Genomic DNA, 12,189 nt, shown 5'->3' on the forward strand with positions numbered 1-12,189 from the left:
CAAGGTTGCTTCTCTCTAGGAACATGTCCAAAACCACACCTCTTACACAGGAGATCATCACAGGCTGGATTCTGGGGAGAGCTTCTCCCCAGCCAAGAGTCAGGGCCTGAGGCCAGGAAAACCCTCTTCTTGGGAGGTACTGGGTGATCAGAAGGACTACTAGTGGCCTCAGGGGTGGTAACAGTTATGGCAGGTGTGGACAAGCCATGTCCCTATTTTCTCACTTCCCTTCCAGATCCAGGGACACAGACCACCCTTTCAGGACAGAATTTGTCTGTCTCAAACCCACAGAAGCCCCTGTCCTAGGTCTAGACGGCAGACAGAACCACCACGGGAAATCAGGTATCTTTCCCTGAAGCAACATTAAATCCAGTCAATGGTTACGATGGAACAGAGGATGCTGCTAGGAACCTAGGCAAGGGGCAGGGGGGGAAAGTGGAAACTATACCAGCTGGGTACCCTCCAGCCCCCCTTCACTGTGACCCCATACACAGCCTGCCACAGGGAAGCAAGGGCAACACAGAGCTGCACTGCCCATCAGGGGGCAATCCTGTGGTCCCTGCCCTCCTCTGGGGCTCCATCATGGCTCCCAGCATACCCCAGAGGGCCTGGGGAGCCCTGATAAAGCCTGTCCCAATTCCAGTTCTGTCATGGCAGGCTTTATCAAGCAGCCCACAGCTTCTTGGTCATTAAACCAATAGTGCAATTTCTCTCTGGCTTGCCCTCCCATGGGTCTCTGTGGACCATACCCAAGCAAACACAAGTGCTGGTACAGACCCCTGAGAAGGCAGGTTGAGCACATGACAATGACCCAGACATAAACAAGAAAACAGCATCATCTACCAACAACAGGGTCATCTCCCTAGAGAGGGGACAAAATCAACAGATAAGCAATTAGGACTCAGGAGAGAGCTCAGCAAGCATGCTAGATACAAGATCGACCCACGAATACAGACAGCATTCCTCACCAGCAGCCAGCAGCAACTAGAAAATACAGTGAAAAGTAAAAGATTTGATTCAGTAGCAATACAAACCATAAAATATCTAGGAATCGACCAAGAAAGCCCACATGGGAAAACAACCAAACTCACATAAAAGAAACAGAAATGGTCTGGTAAGTGGAAGGACAGTTCTGGCTCTTGACTGGACAAATATCATAGCTATGTCAATCCCCCTAAATCAACTTACAAAACTAATCTAATTCCAATCAAGAGTCTAGTGTTTTTTGATTTGGGGGTTTGTGTGTGGTTTTTGTTGTTGTTGTTATTTTTTTTTTCCTTTCAGGAACCTAATAAAGTTTCTCCAAAATCTATAAAGAAGAGGAGCCAGGAACAGCCAAGTCAACCTTTGAAAAGAATAGAGGGAGCATAAGGTGCACTGCACACTCTGGTTTTGTTGTTGTTCTGTTGTTTTTAAATGTGGTTCTGATGCAAAAACATACAAATAACTATTTGGAACACAACAGAATGCTCAGAGACAGATCCATGGCTATGTGGGAAGTTAATCCATTCTAAAGGTAGCCCCACAAATCAATGGAAAAACACAGACTAGATGTGTTGGGAAAGTTGGCTCATTGCATGGAAAAAATAAAACCTGATCCCTGCTTGACACCACGACACCACATCTGAGAAAGGCTCAGGATGGATTCCAAACCCAAGTGAAAAAGGTGAAACAATTAAATTAACAGAAGAAAGGTAGATCTTTGCAACCTCCAGAGAGTGATTAATATCCTCAACAGGCTTTAAAAGCACAAGCAAAGCTAAAACTCAATGATTTATTTTATCAATATTAAGCATAATAGGGATAAATTGAACAGGAACTGAAAGGGAGAAGATATTTACAATATCTTGATTCAACAAGAACTTAACATCTGATATATACTGATTTTTTTTTTTTTTGAGTACTGGGAACTGAACCCAGGTGCTTTATGAGTGAACTATATCTCTAGCCCTAAAAAGAGACAGTGTATCGCCAAGTGGCTGATGCTGGTCTTGAACTTGCAATCTTCCTGCTTCAGCCTCCCTAGTCACTGGGATTATAGGTGTACACCACCTTATCCAAATATACTGAATATTTAATTGTATGCGTTTGTGTTTTTAGAATATTTAAGCAACTCCTGCAGATCCACAAAAATGAAAGGCGGCAACCTCAACAGGAAAATGAGCTAAGGACATAAGTAAACAATTCACAGGAAAGTAAACCTACAGGGCTGTCAAGCCTAAGAGATATTTGGACTCGCTAAAAATCGAAGAAATGCAAATTAAAGCAACAAGATTTCACTTTCATGTATGAGATTGGCAAAAATTACGAAGGTGGATAAAGCCAAGAATGGTAGGGGTAGATGATTCTCATGCTCCATTCAGGAGGATGACAACCGGAACAGCTGTTCGAATGAGTCTGGTTAGTTGAGAGTCCATATGTCCTGTGACCTGACACCTTCATTTCTGGGCAGGTATCACATGACATCCTCACACAAGTCTGGAAGGGCCCATATATAAGGATGTTTGCTGCAGTATCCCTTCTGGTGGGAGAGACGTTGAGACAACCTGGGATCCTTCCCTGGGAGAGTGGGCAGGTAAGACACAGTGGATGCACACCCCAGAATGGGAAGCCACAGACCAGACATCTGGTGGGGAAGGTGGATATGGTAAGCTCATTCAGCAGCCCAACTGGACTTAAAGACACACTCCTGTGTCAGAAAAGTGAACACCAGAATACAATATATAGCACAGTATCATTTACATAAATTAAATCTATATGCATCTACCCAGACAAAATACACATTTGCAAGAACATATGCAAGCAACACATTCACAGTAAGTACACTTGAATGGTTGCCTGCAGGGAGCCTAAGGAGACCAGAGAGTGAAATAAAAGGGAAAAGGTAAAAATAAAATGAAAGAGAAAGGGTAAAAGAACATTATCATGAGTGTTATGCTTTCAGTAATTTGGGGAGCTGGGCCAGCGGAGGCCTGGGGAGGGAGAGGAGAGGCAGGCAGGGGTGCTCAGCAGGGCGCAGGGCAGGTAGCTACTCCCATCATCTGACAGCAAGACCTGGTGCCACAGGGTGACAGCCTGCTGAATGGCAAGTAGAGTGAGCCTTGTGACTGGCATGCTGCTTGCTGGTGTCTGTACTTTTGGAGGAACACCCTCACCCCTGCAGCACGGGGACAGGCACTATGATCCCACTTAGGAACTGAGGACCCAGATTCTCAGACCCAAGCTAAACCCTGGTTTCCTGAGGCCATGAGCCCAACACATCCCCAAAGGGCCTCCAGGCAAGCAGCCTGAACACAGGAGATCCACACTGAGTAGGGCTCTAGAAATGGCGACACCTTGGGCCCCTGCCAGCCGGATAAACCCAGGCCAGTCCCTCAGCCTTGTGAGCAAGAGTGCCCCCATCCCATAAAATGACCAGGGAATCCTGTTTCTGAAAGAGCTGGGAGGCAGTCTGTGCCAAGTGAAGGGCTCCCAGTGTGCAAACTGTAAAGCAGGATTACAACAGTGAGTGCATCCATGAGCTGTCCAGCAGCTGCCATCTCTTGTCCCAGCTGTGCTCCATGCCCCACCTCAAGCCTTCTTGATCCCCCTAAGTGAGGAGGCCCTGAGCCCTCAGATACCTTCCCTGGACCCACTATGTCTCCCACACAGCAACACTAGAGGACTTCCAGCTTTCCCAGTACTACCTCAGGCCACCTCCACCTGGTCCCACCTTCCTCTATCCCTGATGGCCTCCTCATCCTCTGTCATCCTGCCCAGCCTAATATAAGACTATTGCAAAGCTTTTCATATGGTGAAAGACTGAGGCCCAGAGATGAGAAGTGATTTGCCCATAGTCACACAGCAAGTCTGTAACAGAGCCAGAAATGGCCCCCAAGTCACCTGACTCCCAGCATTGGTCTTCTACCACACAGACCTGCCCACCTCATTCATTCATTCAGCAAACACATACAGGTACTGACCCTCCCACTATGCACCAGGCATGCAGATACCACAGAGAACAAAACTAACAAACTACCTCTACCTTCGTGGAGCCTGGTGGGGAAGGTGGATGTGGTAAGCTCATTCAGCACTGGGGAGAAGGAAGATAAGAGTCAGCCTGAGCCTCCGAGGGCCTCTAGGCCAGCAGACAAGAGGCCACTCAGGACAGGAGTTACTCAAGGCCAGCCCCAATACACAGCACAAAGGTCTTCAGGAGTAAAGAGGGGACCATGGGGCCAGAAGCTGCCCATGTACCTCCCATGCTTGCTACCTGTCCCAGAGGTCCCTCCCGGCTCCTTGCTGACCCTAACCCCAGGCCTCCTGGCCTGTCAGGGAGGGAAATTCTGCTAAGCCCCTCATCTAAGAAGGCAAACACTGCCCACGTTTCTGCATACACAGAAGGGCAACAAGAGTGTTTTTAAAGAAAAAGGGACAATTCTCAGCCCAAGTATGAGTTCTCTAAGGGGGTGTTTCAGGCACCCTTGGGGAAACAAATAAGCATATAAGGGCTTTCTTGAACCCCTCAAATCAAACAGCACAGGAAACCACCTCTGGGCAGAAAAGAGGCTCACGCTCACCCCATCCCACGCCTCCAAGTTGGCCCTCCTACTGCCCCCCCATTCCTCCTCCCCAGAGCCCAAGGCCACTGTCAACTCTGTTTCCACCCCAGACAGCTCTGCACAAATATTTACATAGCTCCTCCCGGGGGCTTCAGCAGACACAACACGGAGGAGCCACCCTCCCACACTCTCCAGGCCCTGGGTACACCGAGGGTAACAGCACCCCTCCATCCATAGGCCTGCCTCACCCTGGGTGGGACTTGACAGGAAGCCCCCCCGCCAACAGCCAGGACAGCCCACCACAGCAGAGCTCAGAAGCTAAGTGCTCAATGGAGAGAGGCAGCCAGTCTCTGAGAGCATGCCCAGTGCCCCAACAACCCTGCAGGTGCTCTCACCTGCCCATCTCCAGGTCCTGGCCAGAATGACAGGGATACCCCTGCATCTAAGATGAAGCCCCACAATGACTTCAGCCTCACTGTAAAATGCTCCCTTCCATCTAAGCTCCCAGATCCTCCTGGAATCACTCTGGGTGCCTTTCCTGGACACCCAGACAAAACAGCCAAGCACCAACCTCTGATCCCCCTGCCCTCCCAGTCTCAAGGCTTCCCACTTTGAAAAGAAGCTTCCTTTTTACCAAGGTCTAGAGCTGCAGGGGAGGTGAAGTGGACATCTGACTTGGAGAAGGAAGGCCTTGGCATAACAGAGCAGGGCCTCTGATTCGAGGGGACAGGGACGGGTGGGAAATGTGAGAAGAAAACCAGAAGAGATGGCCTGAGGTGTGGAGGACGGCAGGAGGCCAATGGCATGAGGCTAGTACCAGCAGGAGCACCTGAGAGGCTGGGGTCCAAGTTGGGGATAAGAGTATCCCAGTGAGTATGGGGTCACCTCTGGGGCTCTGGGGTCACAGCACACTGAGGAGCAGGTCTGGACCTCAGGTCCCACCCCTCCCTGTAGCCTCAAAGTCAGTTGTTGCAGTTGGGGCCCTCTGACCTTGTTGTCATGGCAACCGGCCTGCAGCTGGAGTGGAGAAGCTAATAGACTCTTCTCCAGAGACACCCCTCTCCCCACCCACGCACAGGCTCCTGGGGACACAGGGACATGGAAACAGGACCAAAATAGTCAGAGGTATGGGGAGACACAGACTTCCAGACAGAGCCCCATAGAGGAGAGGGAGAGAAACAAGAGGAAGGCTCAGGAAGAAGAGAGAGACAGAAAAAGAAGTAAAGAAGGAGAGAGAGGGAAAAAGAAGTAAAAACCAAAGGGACAGAATCAACTAGTCAGGGCAGGTGCTGAGAGAATGGGACACAGCAGGCCGCAAAGCACAGTGGTGGGCAGGCAGCCCAGAGATGGAACAAAGAGCAGAGAGAATGGAAGGGAGAGAGAAGGGACTTCCTCCGGCCTGGTAGAGGAAGAGACACACCTGTCCCAGCTATGGCAGTGTCTGAGCACAGGTTGTACTCAGCTAACACCTGCTGCCCAAGGTACCTCCCGGCCTGCCACCGAACACTACTGGGCTGAGCTTGCAAATCCATCTTAATCCTGGGCTTGACTTTAAGGGGCATCACACAGGGCCAGCAAAGCCTGGGCACGCTGTGTCTCTTCCTCTAGCCCACACTCCCCCAGTCTAGCCTCCCCACCTCCCAGCAGTCCCAGCAACTAAATAATGGGGCTGTCTGGCTCCAGGCCCTGAGACTGCACAGAGCTAGCTAGAGGCACGGACACAGCACAGCTGTCCTTGGTGGCGCCTGCCAGCAAAAAGCCCTGCCTCCTCCCTAGAGCTGCAGCCCAGGGACCCACTCCCTCAAGGCTAGCCAGGCAGAGACCCAGGGAAAGGCCTGAACAGAAACATGAGGTGACACTGGCCTTTTTCCCCTCTGCCTCTCTGCTTGGACACCCAGCAGTATGCACACATGCGGTCCAGGTCAGGCCAGAGGATGGCACCAAGAACTGCATGTCTCAGAGAAGAGGGAGGTTGAAGAAATCTGTCTGCATCCTAGGCCTAGAGTGCCAGGATACATAGGGCCCCAGGTGGCCAAGGGCCAAGGCCAACCTGCTGGCTAACAGACCAGACGATACCTGATCCCCATGGAAACTAGGCAACAGTAAAGAAGGGGCCAGGCAGTAGCTGGCGTAGGGTTTTCTGGGTCAGTGCCCCATTTGAAGTAGTAACCTGGAGAGGGGAAAAGCTTGAACTTGGACGGAGACCTGGGTTCTGCACCCACTCCCTGCACTGATATGCTGGTAACCAGACCGCTGCTCCCCAGTTTCTCCATCTGTAACTCAAGTGGACAAGATTAGGTAATCTTCAAGGTCACTGAGATCCCAGGATAGTACCTCTGCAGAAGAGGTCCCACAGCATCCCCTCCCTTAAGGAGCTGGCCTGGGCCAGGAGAGAGGGCCAGGTCCCCCAGAAGGACCGCACACTATGGCCAAAGACAAAACCACTCAGACTTCTCCTGCCAAGGGGCCAAATCCACCAGCAAAAGCAACCAACATCCACAGCAGCACTGGCATGATGTTCGCGGAGGAAGAACCTGTTGCAGGCACTCTCTCAAAATCTCAGCCCCCTAGTGAGGGTCCTACACTATCCCAGAAATGAAAACAGGCTCCAGAAATCAACCAACTTGACCTAAGTCACGTAATTTCTCACATTAGACCTGAACCCAGGATTGATGTGTTCATATTCTTTCATAAAACCAGTGGTTTGCAAACTTTTAAGATAAAAGTTTCACATAAAATAACGTGTAACTCTCTGATATGGTTTTCAATATGAGAGACAGCAAAACAGAGCAGGTAGGGCCCAAGTCAGACAAATGGGAATCCATTCCCAACCTGTCACTTTCCAGCTGTGTGACTTTGGGGAATTTCTTAATTTCTCTGAACTTCAGTTTCTTCATCCATAAATTGAAGATAAAAATAGCATCTGCTTCTCAAGGCTGTTGTGAAGATTGCACAAGATAATGTAAGTGAACAGTGTCCAGGAGGTAAAACCTGCCCACTGCCTCAGGGTGTGCATCTAGCCTCACGGCCCCTGACTGTCTACCAGCAGAAGCCAGTGTGCTGTGAGCAAAGCCCTCTTCCACAGGGCTACAGTGGCCATGTTCTAGGGGTGCTGGCAACTGATGCCACAAACTGCATGCCAGCAAAAAGCAGGGGGGTGAAGGATGCAAGCCTTTGCAGGGTGGTGTTGGCCCCTCCAGCACACATACTGGGGGGTTTGATGCTCACTGGCTTCCCTGCCCAGCAGGAGGCAGAAGATGCGGGATTGTCCACAGCTGACAAGCTCCCAGTGGGCAAGATCTTGTCTATCCTGTGTGTCCAAGAGCCCAGCTCTAAGCCCCCGGCTCAGAGGCAGGCAAGAAATACATACTGGACACACAGTGGTGAGCAGCAGGGTTTAGGCAGTCCAAATGCGAGTTCCAGAGCTCTGTTCACTGTCCTCTGATGCCCACAGGCCTGTAGGCCCGCTGCATTTCCTCCCTGAGCGGAGCCCACCCCAACAAGACAGGCACAGAGTGGGAGCGGCCCGCCTGGCTCTGTTTATCCGCTCTCCGGAAACCCAGAGCAGCAGGGCTGGGAGGTGGTGGCTGAGCAGAGACACCTGGCGCAGGAGCGGGTGGAGGGGCGGGGCGTTCAGTAGCTGAGACAAAGGAAACTGAGGTCGTGGGTGGAGGCACACACCTCCCTTCAAGTGCTGGTAAAGTGCTGGAGAGAAGGGCAGCGGGAGTGAGGCAGCAGTGAGCGAGCTAGAGTCCTGAAGTCCTCCCTGGCCTCACCTTCGGTGACATCTCTAGGTCCAGTCACCTGGCAGCGGCTACCCTAGCATAGCCAGATCCCTGTGACCAGATGTCAGCGCCCAGCCCCCCAGCCTGACCCAGGACCTCCATCCACACAGGCACCTGCCATCCCTACCCCATCCCACTCCAACCCACCTAGCTAAACATGCTCACACCTGCACCGGGAGGAAGGAGCCAGAGGTGTCAAACCCTCAGCCAAGCAGCCTAAGAGCCCGTGGGCCACATGGAAAACCATCTATCAGAGCAAGTGAGGTGAAGACACAGACCCTGCCACCCCACTGGCACATGGACACGCCCCCACTTGGGTCCCCCCCCCACAGGACCCCGCGGGTTCACTAGCTGTCCCCCAGCCCTGGGTCCTGCCCCACCGGGGTTCCCCCCTCGGGTTCCCCACGTCACCCCTGCCTCATCCCTCTCGGCCCCACCCTCTGGTCATGACCCCGCCCAGGCCCCGCCTACCATCTTTCCGGTAGAAGGCGATCTCCACTTTGCGCTCTTCGGCGCCGAGCAGGGCCTGCGCGATCTGCGCGGCGGCACGGCGCTGCGTGCGCGGCCCATGCAGGAAGTCGCAGGTGCAGGGCCGCTGCATCACCTCGGCCCGGGAGTAGCCGCACAGCTCGCAGAAGCCGTCGTTGCAGTAGATGACGGCGCAGTTCTCCACCCTGGCGTTGGCGATGATGAACTTGCGGCCTGGGGGGAGGGGATGAACAGGCATGTGAGCGGGGACCCCAGTCTCGCGGGTTCCCAGTTCTTCCCCACATTGTCTCACCACACACAGCTGTCCGGGCACTCCCCGCAGCGGGGAGCACGACGGGGACTGGAGTCCCCAGCAGTGGGCGAACGCAGCTGATCCCGACACAGGTGCCTCAAGCCGGGTACGGCCTGGTGGAGTGCCCCCTCCCTCCAGGCCCTTGGGGCTGGCTGCGTGGCTTCCCCGGGGCAGGCCGCCAGCAGCCCGCCGCCCCCTCCGCGCCCGGAGTGAGGCCAGCCTGGGCGGGTGTCAGCAACGCGTGTCAGCAGCCGCGGCGGAGGGATAAACACTGGGCCTGGAGAGGGAGCCTGGGAAGGGCCAGACATGGCGGCCAGCCTTCCCTTTGCATCAGCTCCTCTGACTTCTTCCTCTTGATCCCTGCTCTCTAGGCTGGGGCATGGAGGCGGGGTAGGTGCTTCCTAGGAAATCATTCCATGTATCTGTAGACCCTGCCATGTCACTGCCTGCCAAGACTTCCAAAGGCAGTCAGGCGCTGGGGAGTGGGTACCAAAGAGGATGAGGGAAGTAACACGCAGAGCTCCTACAGTGCCTTATCTCACTTGGAACTCTGACAACCCCTTGAGGTAGGTGTCATCATCCTCACATTATGGATGAAGAAACAGGCTCAAGAGAAGTTCGGCACCATGCCCAAGTCCTATAGCTCATAAATGATAGTCAGCTTTTGAACCTTGTCTGGCACAAAGCAGAGGAACAGCTGAGGGTCACAGGAGGAAGCCCAAGGTCATAGGAAGCAAGGGAAGGGACCAGCAGCTCAAACCCAGGAAATTCCTAGAGCCCAGGGTTGGACCTGAGACACTGGCCCACTTGTAAGAAAACAGATCCTGGAAAGGGATGTGACCCCAAGGATATGAGAGGCCTTTCTTAGTGGCCCCTTCAAGGAGAGAAGCCCCAATGGACCCATTTCAGCTAAACTAGACTCATCGAACCCATACTGCCTCAACAGCCAGGCTGGTGGGTGAGGTGCAGGCTGACAGCAGCCTCAGCTTGTGCCAGGTAAGGTGCTCCAGGGATAAGAGCTTTCTATAAACAGAAGTTCCAGCCACTATGGCCTTTAATACTTGGCTTTCAGTAGCAGTTGGAATTCTCTTATCCTGTCCCCAGCAGGCACAGCCCTCAGGCTGCAGCCCTGGGCAATCCCCCTAGCAAGGCTCAGCCTGCTGCAGAGACACCTGGCAGGTCCAGGCTCTCAAGATCTGACCTCCTCCTGTCTTCCTGAGCCACCTTGCCCCTGGCCTCAAGGAAGTTACTTTGGAGTTGAGTCACCTTTATGTCAATTCCCAAGGTCCCCCAAAACTCCCAGGCAGCCAATAACTCCAGGTCTCATGAAAAAAAAAAAAAAAAAAAAAACTAACTCTTGTCTCCATCCCTGCCTCAACCCAAGGCAAACCAGAGCACCAGCCACAGAAGAAACACAGTCCCATGTCTTCACACCCAGGCCTGGGAGAGAAAAGCAAGTTTCTTAGAATGCAAGCCCCACCCCACCCCCACTCCTTTCACTGATATCCTAGAATACTGGGACAGAAGGAACCTGAAAAGCCCCTTTGCCCTGCACCCTTCTTCACAGATGTGGAAACTGAGACCCAGAAAAGGAAGGGTCACTCAAGGTCACTTGGCAGAGATAGGACCAGAAGCCAGACCTTCTGAATCTCTCCTAGTTTTCCCAGGTTCTTCCCATGCCTACACAGCCTCCCCAGAACTTGTGGGAAGGAAAGCCCGGAGTTGCCCCCTACCCCCACCCTCCACCAATGTCAGACTCCACCCACTCAGGATCATCCTGTTCCTCTGCTTGAGACAATGCTGCCCATCCAACTGACCCCTCCCTCCCCCCACCACAGTTACAAGCACACGTTGTTCTACGCACACAGGGTCATGGGCAAGGAATGTCACCCTCTCCCCACTCCCAGGGGCCTTGGCAGTCACACCCACTGTGGCACATGCAGACTTGAGGATAGGCACACAAATACCCAGAATTTTCACCTAACTTAGGACACTTTTGGAAGCCTCTCCTGTCAGGCCAGCATTAGGGGTGCTGTAGTCCCCATAAAGGGGTTTGAGGATAATGCCCACAGCAGGAAAATCCACAACATAAGGACACCATAGGTAGCCTGTTAGCCTCAAAGCCCAACCTAAGTCCTAGGATGGGACCCCATGCTCTTGTAGCCTTATCAAAGGCACCTAATCACTGCCCATACAGGGTCAAACTCATGGGTGACACACTGGCTTAGGATCATGTATACATACCACACACACACACACACACACACACACACTCTCAAGGGCAGATTAGGCTCTGACCCTACATCCTTACTTTCCATCTATCACGTACAACCCATTCAGAATTGGCACACACACTGTTCTTAGGGTCCCACAGTTTAAGTCACATACATTCTCATGTCTTTGCACACACAGGCCCATCCACTCCAGGCTCCCAGAATTGGGGACACATGCACACTCCCACCTCTCCTCCCTTCCATGCACGCTCAGGTGTCACATAGACCTTAGAATCCCAAAAGTCTGAGCTAAGCCTCCTGTCCCAAGCACCAAAAGCAGGCCCCTTAATCCCATGTCCACGGACCCGGACCCTGGCTAGAGCGTTGGGGCCCACCAGCCCCCAGTGACTCGCACTTGGCGCTGCACACGGCCCGGGCACGCCCCCCCCATCCACACACTAAAGAGCTCGACCCGCCCCCAAAACCCCCTCCCCGCCCAGCCCCCTCCCCCACTCACTCTGGCCCTCAAACTTGCGGATGATGGTGTCCAGGAAGGTGTTCTGCGGCGCGACGTGGCCCCTCCGCACAGGCATCCTGAGCCCATGGGCGGGCCGGGCGGGCCCCCACCCACCCCGGCCCGGCCCGGCCCAGCACTAGGCTTCGGGTGGCCTGGCCGGGCCGTGGTCTCCGCACCCGGCGGCCAAGCTGAGCACGGGCGGGGCCGGGACTGGACTGTGGACGCCGGGTCCCGGGTGCTGGCTCCTAACCGCTGGCCGGGCCTGGAGCCGCTTAAGCTCCGGCCGCCCGCACACCTGTCTGCCGGCCTTGGCCGAGCCACGGGCCCCGCTCCGCCGCGTCCCAGCGCCGCG

General features: G+C 53.7%; 1 protein-coding gene across 2 annotated transcripts in view; it reads right to left on the minus strand.

The window, feature by feature from the left end:
• The window catches only part of Kcnh2 (potassium voltage-gated channel subfamily H member 2), a 32,173-nt gene extending 19,984 nt beyond the window's left edge, over nucleotides 1-12,189 (minus strand). Inside the window, exons 1-2 of one of the 2 annotated variants that reach the window (XM_046429913.2) lie at nucleotides 11,838-12,189; nucleotides 8,798-9,028 (exon numbers count right to left, since the gene is read on the minus strand). In XM_046429913.2, the coding sequence (XP_046285869.1) occupies nucleotides 8,798-9,028; nucleotides 11,838-11,913 (307 nt within the window). In that variant the 5' untranslated portion in view covers nucleotides 11,914-12,189. Of the gene's footprint in view, nucleotides 1-8,797; nucleotides 9,029-9,107; nucleotides 9,260-11,837 lie in introns of those variants that run through there. The other variant, XM_046429914.2, reaches the window with a different exon arrangement.

Source organism: Marmota monax, unplaced genomic scaffold (genome assembly GCF_021218885.2).
Source record: "Marmota monax isolate L192 unplaced genomic scaffold, Marmota_monax_Labrador192_F-V1.1 WCK01_AAM20220418_F8-fsc00193, whole genome shotgun sequence".
Lineage (NCBI taxonomy): Eukaryota > Metazoa > Chordata > Mammalia > Rodentia > Sciuridae > Marmota > Marmota monax.